The 19,183-nt window shown below is 53.0% G+C and overlaps 1 protein-coding gene across 1 annotated transcript; it reads left to right on the top strand.

Annotated features, from left to right (window-relative positions):
• The first annotated feature begins 5,847 nt into the window (after positions 1 to 5,847).
• LOC130204400 (lysosomal acid lipase/cholesteryl ester hydrolase-like) lies at positions 5,848 to 9,088 on the top strand. The gene is made up of 8 exons (XM_056431117.1): positions 5,848 to 6,138; positions 6,609 to 6,718; positions 6,846 to 6,982; positions 7,695 to 7,832; positions 7,900 to 7,998; positions 8,060 to 8,116; positions 8,199 to 8,309; positions 8,390 to 9,088. The coding sequence occupies exons 1-8, from the start codon at positions 5,918 to 5,920 to the stop codon at positions 8,510 to 8,512; spliced, it is 996 nt and encodes a 331-aa protein (XP_056287092.1). The 5' UTR covers positions 5,848 to 5,917; the 3' UTR covers positions 8,513 to 9,088.
• Positions 9,089 to 19,183: the final 10,095 nt, after the last annotated feature.

Below are 19,183 nucleotides of genomic sequence, written 5' to 3'. Positions count from 1 at the left end.
GGTGTCTCTGGTCCACATGGTGTCTCTGGTCCACATGGTGTCTCTGGTCCACATGGTGTCTCTGGTCCACATGGCGGTCTCTCAATCCCCTGATGAGCCCTGGTCCACATGGTGTCCCTGGTCCCCATGGTGTCTCTGGTCCACATGGTGTCTCTGGTCCCCATGGTGTCCCTGGTCCCCATGGTGTCCCTGGTCCCCATGGTGTCTCTGGTCCACATGGTGTCCCTGGTCCCCATGGTGTCTCTGGTCCCCATGGTGTCTCTGGTCCCCATGGTGTCTCTGGACCCCATGGTGTCTTCTGGATCCCCATGGTGTCTCCTGGTCCCTGCGGTGTCCTCTGGTCCCCCATGGTTGTCTCTGACATGAAAGTCCCTGTCCCTATGTTCTGTCCCTATGGTGTCCCTGGTCCCCATGGTGTCTCTGGTCCACATGGTGGTCCCTGGTCCACAGTGGTGTCTCTGGTCCATGGTGTCTCTCTGGTCCACATGTAGTTGTCTCTACGTCCCATGTCTGTCCCATGGTGTCCCTGGTCCCATGGCGTCCTGGTCCCCATGGTGTCTCTGGGTCCACATGGTTGTCTCTGGGTCCACGTAGTCCTGGCCCACGGTGTCCCTGGTCCACGGGTGCTCTGGTCCCTGCGGGTGTCTCTGGTCCCTCATGGGTGTCTCTGGTCCACATGGTGCCTCTGGTCCCCATGGCGTCTCTGGTCCCCATGATGTCTCCCCTGGTCCCTCATGGTGTCTCTGGTCCATGGTGCTCCTGGTCCCTACGATGGTGCGTCTCTGGTCCCGTGGTGCGTCTCTGGTCCACATGGTGTCTCCTGGTCCACATGGTGTCTCTCAACCCCACATGGTTGTCCCTGGGTCCACGGGTGTCTCTGGTCCTCATGGTGTACCCCTGGTCCCCGTGGTTTCTCTGGTCCCCGTGGTGTCTCTGGTCCACGTGAGTTCTGGTCCATAGTCTCTGGTCCATGGACCAGTCTCTGGTCCTCGTGAGGTTCTAATCCACGTGGTGTCTCTGGTCCCCGTATGGTGTCTCCTGGTCCCCATGGTGTCTCTGGTCCCCATGGTGTCTCTGGTCCCATGGTTGTCTTGGTCCCCCATGGTGTCTCGGTCCACAGGAAATTTCTGGTCCACGTGGTGTCTCTGGTCCCCGTGGTGTCTCCTGGTCCCCTGGGTGTCTCTGGTCCCCTGCAGTCTCTGGTCCACGTGGTGTCTCTGGTCCCGATGTAGTCTCTGGTCCCTGTGGAGGTCTCTTGGTCCCCATGTTGTCCTCCTGGTCCGCAGCCCCAGTCCCCTGCAGGTTCTGGTCCACATGGTGTCTCTGGTCCCGTGGTGTCTCTGGTCCACAGTGGTGTCTCTGGTCCACATGGAAACCCCGGTCCCCATGGTGTCTCCTGGTCCATGGCGAAGTCTCTGGTCCACTCATGGTGTCTCTGGTCCACATGGTGCGTCTCTGGTCCTCATGGTGTCTCTGGGCCACATGTTGTCTCTGGTCCCCATGGTGTCTCTATCCACATGGTGTCTAACACTTGGTCACTTGTAGTCTCTGGTCCACATGGTGGTGTCTCTGGTCCCCATGGTGTCTCTGGTCCGCGAGGTCTCTGGTCCACGTTGGAGGCCCCTGGTCCTCATGGTGTCTCTGGTCCCCATGCAGTGGTGTCTCTCTGTCCCCGGTGGGTGTCTCTCTGTCCCCGTGGTGTCTCTGTGGGTCCCACATGGTGATAATCTCTATCCACATGGTTGTCTCTGGTCCACATGGTGTCTCTGGGTCCCTCATGGTGTCTCTGGTCCCCATGGTGTCTCTGGTCCCCCATGCGGGTGTCTCTTGGTCCACATGGTGTCTTCGGGTCCATGATGGTGTCTCTGGTCCACATGGTGTTCCTGGGTCCCATGGTGTCTCTGGTCCACATGGTGTCTCTTGGTCCACATGGTTGTCTCTGGGTCCACATGGTGTCCCTGGTCCACATGGTGTCTCTGGTCCCATGGTAGTCTCTGGTCCCCATGGTGTCCCTGGTCCCCGTGGTGTCTCTGGTCCACATGGTGTCTCTGGTCCCCGTGGTGTCTCTGGTCCACATGGTGTCTCTGGTCCACGTGGTGTCTCTGGTCCACATGGTGTCTCTGGTCCACATGGTGTCTCTGGTCCACATGGTGTCTCTGGTCCCCGTGGTGTCTCTGGTCCCCGTGGTGTCTCTGGTCCACGTGGTGTCTCTGGTCCACATGGTGTCTCTGGTCCCCATGGTGTCTCTGGTCCACATGGTGTCTCTGGTCCCCATGGTGTCTCTGGTCCCCATGGTGTCTCTGGTCCCCGTGGTGTCTCTGGTCCACATGGTGTCTCTGGTCCACATGGTGTCTCTGGTCCACATGGTGTCTCAACTGGTCCCATGGTGTCTCTGGGTCCACATGGTGTCTCTGGTCCACATGGTGCCCTCTGGTCCCCATGTGCCCTGGTCCACGCAGGGTTCTGCATCCCCGTGGTGTCTCTGGTCCACATGGTGTCTCTGGTCCACGTGGTGTCTCTGGTCCACGTGGTGTCTCTGGTCCACGTGGTGTCTCTGGTCCCCGTGGTGTCTCTGGTCCCCGTGGTGTCTCTGGTCCCCGTGGTGTCTCTGGTCCCCGTGGTGTCTCTGGTCCCCGTGGTGTCTCTGGTCCCCGTGGTGTCTCTGGTCCACATGGTGTCTCTGGTCCACATGGTGTCTCTGGTCCCCATGGTGTCTCTGGTCCACATGGTGTCTCTGGTCCCCATGGTGTCTCTGGTCCCCATGGTGTCTCTGGTCCACATGGTGTCTCTGGTCCCCGTGGTGTCTTGGTGTCTCTGGTCCACATGGTGTCTCTGGTCCCCGTGGTTTCTCTGGTCCCCGTGGTGTCTCTGGTCCCCATGGTGTCTCTGGTCCCCGTGGTGTCTCTGGTCCCCGTGGTGTCTCTGGTCCACGTGGTGTCTCTGGTCCCCGTGGTGTCTCTGGTCCCCATGGTGTCTCTGGTCCCCGTGGTGTCTCTGGTCCACGTGGTGTCTCTGGTCCCCATGGTGTCTCTGGTCCCCATAAATACTCTGGTCCCGTGGTGTCTCTGGTCCCGATGGTGTCTCTAAGTCACATGGTGTCTCTGGTCACGATGGTGTCTCTGGTCCGTGGTGTCCTCTGGTCCCCATGGTTGTCTGTGGTCCCCCATAGTTGTCTCTGGTCCCATAATTGTCTCTGGTCCCGATGGTATACTCTGGTCCCCGTGGTGTCTCTGGTCCACATGGTGTCTCTGGTCCCCGTGGTGTCTCTGGTCCACGTGGTGTCTCTGGTCCCCGTGGTGTCTCTGGTCCACATGGTGTCTCTGTCTGATGGTGTCTCTATGGTCCCCATATTGTCTCTGGTCCCGTGGTGTCTCTGGTCCGTGGTGTCTCTGGTCCCAGTGGTGTCTCTGGTCCCATGAATATCTGGTCCCCGTGGTGTCTCTGGTCCCCGTGGTGTCTCTGGTCCACATGGTGTCTCTGGTCCACGTGGTGTCTCTGGTCCCCGTGGTGTCTCTGGTCCCCATGGTGTCTCTGGTCCCCATGGTGTCTCTGGTCCCCGTGGTGTCTCTGGTCCCCGTGGTGTCTCTGGTCCCCGTGGTGTCTCTGGTCCCCATGGTGTCTCTGGTCCCCGTGGTGTCTCTGGTCCACATGGTGTCTCTGGTCCACATGGTGTCTCTGGTCCCCGTGGTGTCTCTGGTCCACGTGGTGTCTCTGGTCCACATGGTGTCTCTGGTCCACGTGGTGTCTCTGGTCCCCGTGGTGTCTCTGGTCCCCATGGTGTCTCTGGTCCCCATGGTGTCTCTGGTCCACATGGTGTCTCCTGGGTCTGTGGTGTCTCTGGTCCCATGGTGTCCTCTGGTCCCCGTGGTGTCTCTGGTCCACATGGTGTCTCTGGTCCCCGTGGTGTCTCTGGTCCCCGTGGTGTCTCTGGTCCACGTGGTGTCTCTGGTCCCCGTGGTGTCTCTGGTCCACGTGGTGTCTCTGGTCCCCGTGGTGTCTCTGGTCCACATGGTGTCTCTGGTCCACATGGTGTCCCTGGTCACATTAATTGTCTCTGGTCAGTGGTGTCTCTCAGTCACGTGGTGTCTCTGGTCCCCGTGGTGTCTCTGGTCCCATGGTGTCTCTGGTCCACATGGTGTCTCTGGTCCACATGGTGTCTCTGGTCCACATGGTGTCTCTGGTCCCCGTGGTGTCTCTGGTCCCCATGGTGTCTCTGGTCCACATGGTGTCTCTGGTCCACATGGTGTCTCTGGTCCACATGGTGTCTCTGGTCCACATGGTCTAGAGCAGTGGTCACCAACCTTTTTGAGCCCAAGATCCCTGACCTCCGCCTTCATGACCGGAAAGATCTACCTTTGAGGCGGTCGAGACTGGATTTACAACTTTTTATTTGGCCTAATTGTCATTTTGGTCCAGCGTTCAAATTGATGTGATCAGGTACACAGAATTTAAGTGTAATATAAAAAGTAAGATATTTGTTCACTACACACAATATGAACAAGAAAAGCATTTACCAATGAGCAGCTGGATACCAATATAAATATTTGTATTTGTTACATTTCGTTGCCTCTGTACCTGTACTCTAGCAATAACAATAAATTGAATCCAATCCAATTACAACACAACACTGACAACATGATCAGTCAGTGCAACTCTGTAGTTCAGCTCTCATCATAATGCCATCAGTCATATGACTCCAGTCAGTGTGACGGCTGTGACTGAACTCTGTCTGTGAAACTTGTAGTTAGTTCTTAAGCACAGACAGACAGTCTGAGCAATCTGTCAGCTGTCTGTCAGTAATCCAGCTCTGGTCTTTGATTTGGTGATTTTCTCAACTCCACTGACAAGTTTTAGGGGGCAAATTTGGTATTCATGAAGGTTTTCTCATCTGATTGGTTCTGAACTCAGACCCGTTGGATGCGTTCACATCAACTCAACATCCTCAGATTTAAGCCAATTATCATAATAATAATAATAAATATGAGAATCACCATTTGTGACTCCTGCATCATCCCTTTTCAAATAATAGAATAAATGCAATTGCAATCACTTTCAAGTAAACCGTTGCTCAATCGTTAAAAAAGAAAAAAGCTCAATGTTGAGCTTTTGTTTTCGAAGGACAACAACGAAAAAGCCCAACTCACGGAGGGTAAGACATGAAGTCGCCAGAATCTCGGCTGTCGCGCATGCATCAGCGTAACTGATAATGCGTGGCGTAAACATGTACACAGTACAGGCATTTCAACATTTGTTATTGATGACTTAGTTTTGTGTTGGGTGTACTTTGACGTGTGAAGTTATCAATACTAGGTGTTTCTCCATTTCCCTGCTCACACTGTGAGTAGTACGTTCCTCTTTCAGGAGGCACAGCTGACCTTGCGGCTGTGTGGCGAACCCGTTTCAGGCGTTCATGAATCAGGCGGAGATGTTGGCGTCAATCTTCGGTCAGAAAAGAAAACATTCAGAAGACACTTCAGAAAATGTTCTAAAGCGAACAATGTGTTTCTGAATTTATTTTCATTTTATTTTGGAGATCGACAGGGAACGTCTCCGAGATCGACCGGTCGATCGCGATCGACGGGTTGGCGACCACTGCTCTAGAGGGTCCCCATGGTCTAGAGGGTCCACATGGTCTAGAGGGTCCCCATGGTCTAGAGGGTCCACATGGTCTAGAGCAGACTTACTCAACAGGCGGCCCGCGGACGCTTATTTTGTGGCCCCCGACATGCCTGGTTATAAATACAATTAGCCAACTAAAATCGTGTGAAAATTAGGTAGTAATAAATACAGTGAATAAAATGGTACAAATATATTAGCATAATTTGGCCCTTTATATTATTAGTTTAAATGTGGCCCTCTTGGCCTCCGAAGTTGAGTACCCCTGGTCTAGAGGGTCCCCATGGTCTAGAGGGTCCACATGGTGTCCCTGGTCCCAGGCCCTGGGCTCCCGGCCGTGTTCCTGCAGCACGGCCTCCTGGCCGCGGGCAGCAACTGGGTCTCCAACCTGCCGGCCTCCAGCCTGGGCTTCGTGCTCGCCGACGCCGGCTACGACGTCTGGATGGGGAACAGCCGAGGAAACACCTGGTCCAGGAGGCACCGGAGCCTCGGGCCGGACCAGGACGCCTTCTGGGCCTTCAGGTACAACAAGGCCTATGTCATTTATTAACAAATATATGAATCGATGTTAATACATATAATAACTAGGGCTGTGAAACGATTACAATTTTTAATCAGGTTAATCACAGGTTTCTGTGGATTAATCATGATTAATCACATATATACATATACAGGCTCAAGACGAGCAAGAGCTCCGAAGAGTTGTTGTGTGGTACGGTGGGTGCAAGTGACTTTCGTCCCGATGTCGGCGCTTTACGCGGCATCGAGCTCTGCGGCGCGAGGCGGAGATCGGGAGTCGTGTTAAGCGACACCTAGAACGAATGACACGCTGCTGGAGGCGACCAACAACAGACGGACTGGAAGCTCATTCTGCGCATGCGTTAAATGCGTAAAAAAAACCAACTAGTTAAACCTGTAATTTAATTAACTGAGTTAACGCGTTATTTTTCACAGCACTAATAATAATATATATATATATGGTGTGTCTGTAGCTATGATGAAATGGCTCTGAAGGATCTCCCAGCTGTTGTAAACTACGTCCTGAAGGTGACGGGTCAGAACCAGATCCACTACGTGGGACACTCTCAGGGAACCACGATAGGTAACACACACACACAACCACACATATACACACACTTTTTGTATGCTTGTTTTATTGTGAAAATCAAAGGTTCAAGCTGGAATAATTCCTGTCTTTGATAAAATCTCTCTGCCTCTTCTTTTCCCAGCATTCATAGCGTTCTCCAAACTGCCAGAACTGGCCAGTAGGATCAAACTGTTTGTGGGTTTGGCTCCGGTGGCGACCGTCAGCTTCAGCTCCAGCGCCATGACCAAGCTGTCCCAGCTGCCCGACTTCCTCCTCTGGGTATGACTGCCGTCTGCGAGCCGTGACGAGCTGCGTCCTGCGAGCCGCTGGCGAGCTCGTCCTGAGCAGCTGACGGTGCCGTCCTGCGAACCCGTGACTAGCTGCCCGTCCTGCGAGCCGCTGACGAGGTGCCGTCACACGAGCCGCTGACGAGCTGCCGTCACACGAGCCGCTGCCGTCACACGAGCCGCTGACGAGGTGCCGTCACACGAGCCGCTGACGAGCTGCCGTCACACGAGCCGCTGACGAGGTGCCGTCACACGAGCCGCTGACGAGCTGCCGTCTGCGAGCACTGCTGAAAATGCCCGTCTAGCCGCTGGTGGCGGTCTGGCCGCTGGCGCTTCAATCAGCTGCTGGCGTGCCGTCAACCGCTGGCGATATAATCCGGCTGGCGCGGTCGCTCGCTGAAATGCGTCAAAATGCCGTCAGCCGCTTCTTTGGTAGCATCCCCAACCGCTGGCGTGCCGTCGACGGTGATCTGACCGCTGGCGACTGCCATCTGACGGTGCGGTCGACTGGCGATATGGTCTGACAGCTGGTGGCAATCTGACGCTGCTGGTCGATGGCGAATCTGATCTGATCTGGTCTGCGAAGCCGCTGGCAGTGCCCGTCACGAGCGGCGGCGGTGCGTCTGCGAGCCGCTGACGAACTGCGATCTGCGAGCTCTCATTTACTTGATGAGGTTGAGGAGTCATTGATTGGTTGTCATCAGGACGTGTTTGGGAGGCGGGACTGCGCGATGCTCGTTGAGTGGTTTGCGGAGCACGTGTGCACCGAGCAGCTGCTCAGCGAGATGTGTGGGAACCTTTTCTTCATCCTCTGCGGCTTCGACGAAAAAAACCTCAACATGGTGCGTATGAACCTTCAGATGATCATGGTGATGACATCATGATCTCATCCGGAGTCGTTTCGTCCAGACTCGGATTCCAGTCTACATGGAACACTGTCCTGCTGGGACCTCGGTCCAGAACATGGTCCACTGGGCCCAGGTAACACACACACACACACACGCGTCTGTCTGTGTGTGCTGGGGAGGCCCTGAAGTGCGACCCTGTCCTCAAACGCTTCATCGCGGAGTGGGCCTTTCAGGGCCGCCGACCCGGCACTTCAGGAAACATGAAGCACTACAACCAGGTGAGCCTCGACCGGGCCGGACTGGTTCTGACTGCAGAACCACCGCCCGCTCACGCCTCTGTGCTTCCTGTCCCGTCCTCAGTCCACGCCCCCCCTGTACCGCGTCCAGGACATGAAGGTCCCCACTGCTCTGTTTTCGGGGGGACAAGATACGCTGGCGGACCCCAAAGACGTGGCGGTCCTCCTCACTCAGGTGAGTCGTCTGAGCCAACGCCACGATGGAGGAAGCCTCGTCTTCATGACGAGTGACGAGTGCACCTGTCCGTCCCCCAGGTGTCCAACCTGGTGTTCCATCAGGACATTAAGCACTGGGACCACCTGGACTTCATCTGGGGTCTCGATGCTCCTCAACAGATGTTCCCCTCCATCCTCAAGCTGCTGCAGGAGTACCAGTAGAGTGTGTGTGTGTGTGTGGACCACGTGACCACGTGACCACGTGACCGGAGCTTTCTCGTCTTCTTCTTCACGTCTCTTACAACAGACCAGTTCCACATTGTTGTTCTACTCTTATTTTGAAAATCCTGTGCAGAAGCCCATTGAATCTGCTCAGCTGAACTTTGAATGTGTTGTTTTTAGCCACATTAGCATGTTAGCATCGCCACATATTGATCACATTTGTAAATAATACATTTGTTTGGCTTTAAATCAAATAAAGACCTGTCAATCAACAGCAGCCTCCAATCACAAGGCTTGCATGGTGGTGGGCGGAGCTAAACATTCTATTTGTTCTGCTCAATGAGAATCTGATTTTGATTAAACTCATGAACACAATCACCGTTTTTATTGATAAAGTTTATTTTAAAAATAATAATCTGAATTTTAAATGTATAAGATGCTAAAGTTTAATCTCCAGACAGATTGTTTTGATACTTTTACAGCGTTAAGTCTTTGTGCTAAGCTAGGCTAACGTGTTGTTAAACATTCAGAAGACATTTCAACAACAGCGTACAAATAAAAACATGTTTACAATAATGTTTACACATTATTTTTTTGCAATCAAATGTTTTTATTTAGCATAATCACAGGATGTCGGAACACCAACACATGGTGCCCTTTCAAATTACAACAATATGCTGAGACCAAAGGTCTCTCAAGACCATAAAGCAGAGAGGAAAGAGGGGGGACATAAATATACACTAAACACAAAGAGACAGACAGACAGACAAATAACGTGGCAGGGACCAAGGACATGTTCAGTTAAATGAGGGCGATAGCACACATCAGACAACATATGTTTCAAAGAGTCAGCAATATTGACCAAGTGTCAAAAGTCTTTTCTGATGCTCCATTGATGCAGGCTGTAGAGATCTCCAGATATACCGCCAAGAGGCGTCCATGTTCGAACAGACAAGTCATGAGGTTAGGGTTTCCAACGGAGTTTACCAATCATTCTCTTAGCAGCTGTAAGTCCAGCAAATACAACACGCATTTGGATTTTAGAAAGCTGAAAGTCTGAATCAAAAACATTGGGAATCAAAACACTGAGGTGAGCCAGGCACAGGAACATTAATCAAGACAGATAACTTGGATGCAATATTGTTCCAAAACTGACAAACGAGGAACAATCCCAGAACATGTGAAAGATGTGTTCCTTGAGTGTTTAGTGGGCAGAAAGGTGCATAAAAGGACTGGTCATTATTTTCATGTGATACACATGTCACAGGGGTGAGAATACGTCTATGAATGACATTGTAGTGAATTTTAACTGATGGTCTGGATTGCGTGATAGCTTCACAAGATATTAGACCGCCACATCATGCCAGTCAAAACCAGTGACCAGGTCTGGGCAAGTGATCCCGTTCCCAGACCCTCTCCATAAGCTGAAGCCTGGCGTAGTGTCACCAGAAACTGATCGAGCTTAGATACCATACCGCTGGTTTTTGCCTGCATTGTAAATGATTTCCAGATAGGATGGATGGGCAAAGCTCTCTGCCAGGGGACACCATACGCCTTGAGCGCTGATCTTAATTGAAGGTAAAAGAAAAACGAGGCGTGGGAGATTCAAATGCATTTTGTAAGTCAGTAAAAAGATAACAAAGCGGTTCTCGTTAAAGAGATGTCTTTAGATATAGACCCCTCTCTGATTGTCACCAATGCGAGCTGTTATAGACCTCCCACCAATCACAGGTGCTGTTGTTGAATAATTGAGAGAGTGTATGCCAATTGCATGGTCAGCATGTATTGTCTTTCAACCAATCTCCAGGTTGATAAGATGAGAGTTAATGGGGCCAATGGCGCAGCTATTTTTGTTTATTAGAGATATTGGCAAAAAAGAACGTCATGGTGACATGGTTCTGTCATAGCACGTTCATGCGCCAGCACACTGAGGTCTGGGTCCAAACCATGTCAGAAGGCCTTAAGACAAAAGACCAAAAATATAGAGTTTAAAGTTGTGAACTGACAGACCACCGTTCTCCTTTCTCCTCTATAGAGTAGACTTTTTAAGTACGTGGCAACTGCCTTTCCAAATGAATTTCGATACTGCTGCCTCTAATTTATTTCCAGTAGTCGAAGGAGGAGAAAGGAAGGCATAAACTCACAAGATTAATCCTGAATAAGATGTTCATTTTAACAAAAGAACCGGGCTTGGAATAGACATAGGAGACTCATCCATTTTTCCATATCTTTCAATATATTGACTGAGCAAACCAGCCAGTAGTTATATGCTTAATAATCTTGTTTAAACAAGGAAAAACATCAACACCTTGTGACACGCGTCATGTGACACGTGTCACTGCGTCATGTGACACGCGTCATGTGAAACGCGTCATGTGACACGTGTCCCGTGACATGTGACACACGTCACGTGACACGTGTCACTGCGTCATGTGACACGCGTCACTGCGTCTTCCTCAGCATTGAGACGATCTTCTGGTGGCGTTGTCCAGCGGCGTCTCTCCGTCCTGAGGAAGAGGAGGAAGAGGAAGAAGGAGGTCAGAGGCCTCCCACACAAGTGGGAGAAGTACGCAAGTACAGAGAAGTACACACAAGTAGAGGAAAGTACGCAAGTACAGAGAAGTACACACAAGTAGAGGAAAGTACACACAAGTAGAGGAAAGTACACACAAGTACGCTGATTGAGAAACGCCGTTCCTCTTTCATAGTTTTTATTCCGCGTTACTGAGACAAACCACCTGGTCATGAAGCTGCTCTCTGGCCAGCAGGGGGCGCTGCTCCTCCACCGTCTGAGGACTTTTGAAGCTACAGCGGCTGACCTGCCGCTTGGTCTCTGGCTGAACCAGACCCACCAGACCCTCCAGACCCACCAGACCCACCAGACCCTCCAGACCCACCAGACCCTCCAGACCCACCAGACCCACCAGACCCAGTGACCTCAGTGACCCCAGCTCCACGGGTCTCTTTCTAGAGCCCTGCCCTCCTGAGCCCGGTTCCCAGTGCATGTTGTTATTTATTTATGTATTCTATTCATTGATATTTATTAATTCATTTATTCATTCATACATATATTTATTTATATATTAATTTAGACATGTATTAATTCCTCCATTTATTTTTGCATTCATTCATATTTGTTATTTTTGTATTCGCGCATACATTTTATTTTTCATTCAATTTATCCATATTTATTTATTTAGAAATGTCCGGAAAACGACTTCCGTTGTGTCCTTGACCACAACATGTGTCAGAGTGAGATGTCACTCCTTTATTCTTCTCTTGGGCGCCAGGTTGTGCGCATGTGCAGAGTCAACATCCACTCCCGTGACACCGGAAAGTGAGTGAGTCATCTTCGTGCAGAGAGGATCTTTGAGCTTCACCATCTCTGAGCGGTCGGTGCTTGAAGCGGCTCCTAGGCCACGTTTACCGGCAACTTCTTCCGGACAGGAGGCGGTCCGGGTCGGTTCTGGGGCCAGGTCCCCCGCCCGCTCAGCCGCACGTGACCGCGGTGATGCCAGCAGCCCGCAGACACGCAAGGCGATTCAAGAAACCGGTCAGTGCCTCCCGGAGCTGTCTGTCTTCTTCTGTCCATCAGGACACAGTGCGCATGCGCCGACGTCCTCCCCAATATCCACCAGTCAATAACCTGAACGCATCACGTGACCTAACTCACGGATCAATTATAACGACGTCCGGTATAATAACTGGTCCTCAACCGACACGTCTTATTTTGAAAAATACAAAAAGATCTGTAAACATACCTTTATTTTGAAAATTATGTTAATGCACATTCTTTATTAAAGTAAAATAAAATCATTTAATGATCGCGTTCAGGTTTTTTAAACAGCGCTTTATTTTGAAAAGTGTATTTTCAGGGTGACATTAAGTAAATAGTTGTTAATAGTTAATAGTTGTTATGTTGAAGAGGTTTTAGTAAAGGACCCTTCACGCCTGGTGATGTTATCCAACTGCTGACTTCCGGTTTGAAGGATCTCACAAACTAAAACACATTAAAAGATTATTTTAGATAAAATCTGAATATTTTAAATCCGTTCTTTATTTGTAAAATATAAAATCCTTTAGAACGGACTACCACAGAACCCTGTAACACATGTAACATATTACATGTAACATGTTCACATGTAATATGTTCACATGTTACATGAGATCATGTAACATGTAATATGTTCACATGTTACATGATCTCATGTTCACATGTAATATGTTCACATGTTATGATCTCATGTTCCATGACACATGAGATCATGAGGGTTAGATCATACATGTGAGGCTTCGTTAGCGTTCAGTCAGGAAGAAGAGAAGGAGGTCAAAGGTCGTTCAGCAGCAGAATGTCGCCCAGCAGGATGTCTGAGAAGCACTTCCTGTTCAGCTGACATTTTAAATGTTGGTAATTAATAATATGAGAAAGATTTATTGTTTTATATATTTATATTTATATATATATATCATTCTTATGAAGTGTAAATATGACTAAACAACAGAGGAGAAGTTATGACACAAGAACACACAACATGAACCCGGCGGCACTAGGACCTAGAGGAGCTGGTTGAGCAACACCTGGCAGCAGGGCCGCTCCCCTCACACACCTGAGCCTCACACACACCTGAGCCTCACACACACCTGAGCCTCACACACACCTGAGCCTCACACACACCTGAGCCTCACACACACCTGGCTTCCACACTGAGCCTCACACACACACCTGAGCCTCACAATCTGAGTACTCACACACACACCTGAGGCCTCCTCAGCATCTGAGCCTCACACACCTGGGCCTCACACACACCTGAGCCCCCACAAACACCTGAGCCTCTGACACCTGAGTTCTCACACACCTGAGCCTCACAGAGCACCTGAGCCTCCCACACACCTGAGCCTCACACCTGGGCCACCTGACCGGGCCTCTCACACACCTGAGCCTCACACACACCCAGACTTCACACACACTGGGCCTCACACACACACCTGGGCCTCACAAACACTGGGCCTCACACACACCTGAGCCTCTGCTAAACACCTGAGCCCTCACACACCTGAGCCTCACAAACACCTGGGCCTCCTCGACACACCTGAGCTCCTCACACACCTGAGCCTCATTAAAACACCTGAGCCTCACACACACCTGAGCCTCACACACACCTGAGCCTCACACACACCTGAGCCTCACACACAATCTGAGCCTCACACACACCTGAGCCTCACACAATCTGAGTGCCTCCCACACACGCGTGAGTCCCACACACACCTGAGCTCACACATAATCTGGGCCTCACACACACACCTGAGCCTCCCCAAACACCTGAGCCTCACGTCTGAGCCTCACACCTGAGCCTCCCACACACCACGTGAGTCTCACACACACCTGAGTCTCACACCACCTGAGCCTCACACACACCTGAGCCTCACACACCTGAGCCTCACACACCTGAGCTCTCACACACCTGAGCCTCACACACACCTGAGCCTCACAAACACCTGAGCCTCACAAACACCTGAGCCTCACACACCTGAGCCTCTGAAACACCTGAGCCTCACACACACACCTGGCTTTGGACCTCACACACCTGAGCCCCACACAGCACCTGAGCCTCACAAACACCTGGGCCACACACACGTGAGTTTCACACACCTGGAGCCTCTCACACACACCTGAGCCTCCCACACACCTGAGCCTCACACACCTGAGCCCCACACACCTGAGCCCTCATAAACACCTGAGCCCTGGCACACCTGAGCCTCACACACCTGAGCCTCACACACACCTGGGCCTCACACACCGTGGTTTCACACACACCTGGGCCTCCACACACACCTGAGCCTCACACACACCTGGGCCTCACACACACACCTGAGCCTCACACACACCTGAGCCTCTGACACCTGAGCCTCCACACACACCTGAGCCTCTGATACACACCTGAGCCTCACAAACACCTGAGCCTTCACACACCTGAGCCTCACACCTGAGCCTCCCACACACCTGAGCCTCACACACACCTTGAGCCTCACAAACACCTGAGCCTCACACACACCTGAGCCTCACACACACCTGAGCCCTCACACACACACCTGAGCCTCACACACCTGAGCCCTCACACACCTGAGCCCTCACACACACACCTGATTCCCCACAAACACCCGCTGAGCCCCCAAACACCTGGAGCCCCTGATTACCACACCCTGAGCCCACACCTGAGCCCCCATAAACACCTGAGCCCCACACACCTGAGCCCTGACATCAATCTGAGCCCCCACACACCCCGAGCCTCCCACACTAACCTGAGCCCCCTCACAAACACCCTGAGCCCCACACCTGAGCCTCACAAACACCTGACGCCCCTCACATCAACTGAGCCTCACACACACCTGAGTTCTCACACACACACCTGAGCCTCACAAACACCTGAGCCTCACACACCTGGGCCTCACACACACGTGAGCCTCGACACTGGGCCTCCCTGACACCTGAGCCTCACAAACACCTGAGCCTCACACACACCTGAGCCTCTGACACACACCTGAGCCTCACACACGTGAGCCTCACACACACGTGAGATCTCACACACACCTGAGCCTCACAAATCTGAGCCTCACAAACACCTGAGCCTCCACACACACCTGAGCCTCACTGACACACCTGGGCCTCACACACAACTGAGCCTCTACACACTAACCTGAGCCTCACAAACATCTGAGCCTCCAGCACAGCACCCTGAGCCTCACACACACCTGAGCCTCACACACACCTGAGCCTCCCACAAACACGTGAGTCCTCACAAACACCTGGGCCTCACACCTGGGCCTCACACACACCCTGAGCCCTCACAAACACCTGAGCCTCACACACACACCTGAGCCTCACACACGTGAGTCTCACACACCTGAGCCCCACACACACCTGAGCCTCCACAAACACCCGCTGAGCCCTCACAACACCTGAGCCTCACACACAATCTGAGCCTCACATACCACCTGGAGCCTCACAAACACCTGAGCCTCACAAACACCTGAGCCCTCACAAACACCTGAGCCTCACACACACCTGAGCTCTCACACACCTGAGCCTCACATACACCTGAGCCTCACAAACACCTGAGCCTCACGCCACCACACCTGAGCCTCCCCACACACACCCGCTGAGCCCCCACACACACCTGAGCCTCCACACACCTAGACACCTGAGCCCCCCACACACACACCTGAGCCTGCACACACACACCTGAGCCTCACTCACACATGAGCCCTCACAAACACCTGAGCCTCACAAACACCCTGAGCCCCACACACAATCTGAGCCTCCACACCTGAGCCCCCATTGACACCCTGAGCCTCACACAATCTGAGTCTCACAAACACCCTGAGCCTCCACACACACCTGAGCCTCCACACACACACCTGAGCCTCCACACACACCTGAGCCCTCACAAAACACCCGAGCCCCCACAAACACCTGAGCCTCACACACACCTGAGCCTCACACACACCTGAGTTCCCTCATTGACACCTGGAGCCCCTCACACACACCCTGAGCTCCTCACAAAACACCTGAGCCTGCCACACCTGAGCCTCACACCACGAGCCTCACACACACCTGAGCCTCACACACCTGAGCCTCTACAAACACCTGAGCCTCACACACCTGAGCCCACACACACCTGAGCCTCACATTACCACCTGAGCCCACACACACCTGAGCCTCCACAATAACCTGAGCCTCCCCACACACACCTGAGGCCTCACACACACACGTGAGGCCTCACACACCTGCACACACACCCGAGCCCCATAAACACCTGAGCCCCACACACACCTGAGCCCCACACAACCCGAGAGCCCCGCCACACACGTGAGCCCCGACACGTGAGTCCCACTACCACAACCCGAGCCCTCACAAACATCTGACCTCACAAACACCTGAGGCCCCACACTGACCTGAGCCTCACACACACCTGAGCCCTCGACACACGTGAGAGCCCCCACACACCTGAGCCCCCATTAAACATCCGGATTCCCCACACACCCGAGCCTCACACACACCTGAGTTCTCACACACCTGAGCCTCATTACACACCTGAGCCTCACACACCTGAGCCCTCATTATTGACACACCTGAGCCTCACAAACACCTGAGCCTCACACACACACCTGAGCCTCACACACACACCTGAGCCTCACACACACACCTGAGCCTCACACACCTGAGCCTCACAAACACCTGAGCCCCCTGCCACACACACCTGAGCCTCTCACACCTGAGCCCTTGCACACACCTGAGCCTCACAACACCTGAGCCTCCACACACACCCGAGCCTTCGACACACTTCCTGAGCCTCACACACACACCTGAGCCTCACACACCTGAGCCCCCACACACCTGAGCCTCCACATCATCAATCCTGAGCCTCCCCAGTAATTCCACACACCTGAGCCTCAATCTGACCTCACACATCCTGAGCCCTCACACATCAATCTGGAGCCCCACAATAACGAGTCTCAATAACTCCGAGTTCTGGAAACACCCTGAGTCTCCCACAATAACCTGAGCCTCACACACACCTGAGCCTCACACACACAATCTGAGCCTCACACACAATCTGAGCCTCACAAACACCTGAGCCTCCACACACACCTGAGTCTCCACACACACCTGAGTCTCACACACCTGAGCCTCACATACACTCTGAGCTCTCTGCGCCACACACCTGAGCTTCCTCACACACACACCTGAGTTCTCACACACCTGAGTCTCATACACCTGAGTCTCACAAACACCTGAGCCTCACACACCTGAGCCTCACACTGAGCCTCCCACAAACCTGAGCCCCCACACACCTGAGTCTCACACACACCCGAGCCCCACACACACCTGCTGAGCCTCCCCTCACACACCTGAGCCCCACAACGTTAGTCCCCACACACACCTGAGCCCCACACACCTGAGCCCTGACACACCCGAGCCCCCACACACACCTGAGCCCCACACACACCTGAGCCTCCCACACACAATCTGAGCCCTCATGAAACACCCTGAGTTCCCACAAACACCTGAGCCCCATTGACAATCTGAGTCCCACACACGACCTGAGCCCCTCACACACACCTGAGCCTCCCCACACACACCCGAGTTTCCCCACACACACACCTGAGCCTCACAAACACCTGAGCTCAACACTTGAGCTCTCACATTATACCTGTTATTTTCATGAAACACCTGAGCCTCATACAAACACCTGAGCCTCCTCACACACACACCTGAGCCCCCAGCACACACCTGAGCCCCTCACACACACCTGAGCTTCCCACACACACCTGAGCCCCCTGCACACGTGAGTCCTCATTGACACTGAGCCCCCACACACCTGAGCCACACACACACCCTCCCTGGCTGGAGTCCTATGGGTCCCCGCCTGCTTCAAGAGATCCACTTCATTGTCCCTGCAAGCCCAAGAATGCTTCTCCAGCATGTATGACCATGACTACCACCGTGGCCCCCACCGGTGGTCATGAAACGCCTTTGAGAGGCTGATGTGCTGACTACATCTGCGCCTTCCTCCCTTCCCTCCATGGACCCGCTGCAGTTTGCTTATCGCCCAAACAGATCCACGGATGATGCTGTCTCCCAGGTGGCTGCACACCACACCTCTCATCTGGACAGCCAGAGGGGGCTGTGAGACTGCTGTTCATTGATTTCAGTAGTTCAGCTTTCAACACCATAGTCCCTCCAGACTGGCCGGGCAAGCTGATTGAGCTGGGACTGAACACCCCTGTGTGCTTGGATCCTGACTTGACTGACCGCCAGGCCACAGGTGGTCAGGGTGGGCAGACACACACCTCCAAACCCCCCACCCCTGAACACAGGATCCTCCCCAGTGCTGCGCCCCTCAGCCCCCCACTGTACTCCCTGTACACACATGACTGTGTGGCCAGGTTCAGCCTCCAACATAATTCACTCATCAAGCTTCTATGGATGATTACAGTGGTGGGGCCTGATCTCCGACAATCCACTTCAGAAGGCCTTACCTGGAGTGAAGTTACTGATCTGTCACTCTGGTGCCAGGACAACAGCCCTTACTGCTGAATGTCCACCAAACCAAGGAGCTCGATTGTGGACTCCTAGGAGTGGTGCCAAACAACAGAGGACGCACTTCACCACTGGGGATTAACGGGACCACTGTGAGAGGGTGAGCCGGCATAAATACCTGGGAGTCCACATCACCGAGGATCTGACATGGTCAACAAACACAGACACTCTGGTGAGGAAAGGGCACAGGCAGCCGCCCACCAACCTCAGGCAGCTGAGATGAAATTTAAAGTTTCCCAGAGGATCCTCTCAGTCCTTCCACCTGGAGCTGTAGAGAGCGCCCTGACAGGAAGCTATCACCAGCCCTGGTTTGGCAACTGCCTTCACCAGGACAGGAAGGTTACCAGAGAGTAGTGCCTGCCCGGCTGAGGGCAAGCATCTATTGGAATCTACACCTCTAACCTCCTGCAGGACTTGTACAATCAGGAGGTGCAGAACCAGAGCCGGGCAGGACTCATGAAGGATCCTCACCACCCCAACAACAGACCAAGTTCTCAGCTGCCACAAGTGGTCAGGCAGGTGCCCTCCAGTCACGCTGCAAGAACAGAGAGACTGGAGACTGGAGTTTC

Source organism: Pseudoliparis swirei, chromosome 14 (genome assembly GCF_029220125.1).
Source record: "Pseudoliparis swirei isolate HS2019 ecotype Mariana Trench chromosome 14, NWPU_hadal_v1, whole genome shotgun sequence".
In the NCBI taxonomy this organism is placed as follows: domain Eukaryota; kingdom Metazoa; phylum Chordata; class Actinopteri; order Perciformes; family Liparidae; genus Pseudoliparis; species Pseudoliparis swirei.
The sequence above is the reverse complement of the archived record's forward strand: the minus strand, read 5'-3'. Positions and strand labels throughout refer to the sequence as shown.

Bases quoted from the DNA above. Each gene is read 5' to 3' on its own strand.
- LOC130204400 (XM_056431117.1), top strand. From the start codon at position 5,918: ATGGTGTCCCTGGTCCCAGGCCCTGGGCTCCCGGCCGTGTTCCTGCAG. The intron at 6,719-6,845 runs GTAACACACACA...TTCTTTTCCCAG, and splicing joins CTCTCAGGGAACCACGATAG to CATTCATAGCGTTCTCCAAA. The intron at 7,833-7,899 runs GTGCGTATGAAC...CGTTTCGTCCAG, and splicing joins ACGAAAAAAACCTCAACATG to ACTCGGATTCCAGTCTACAT.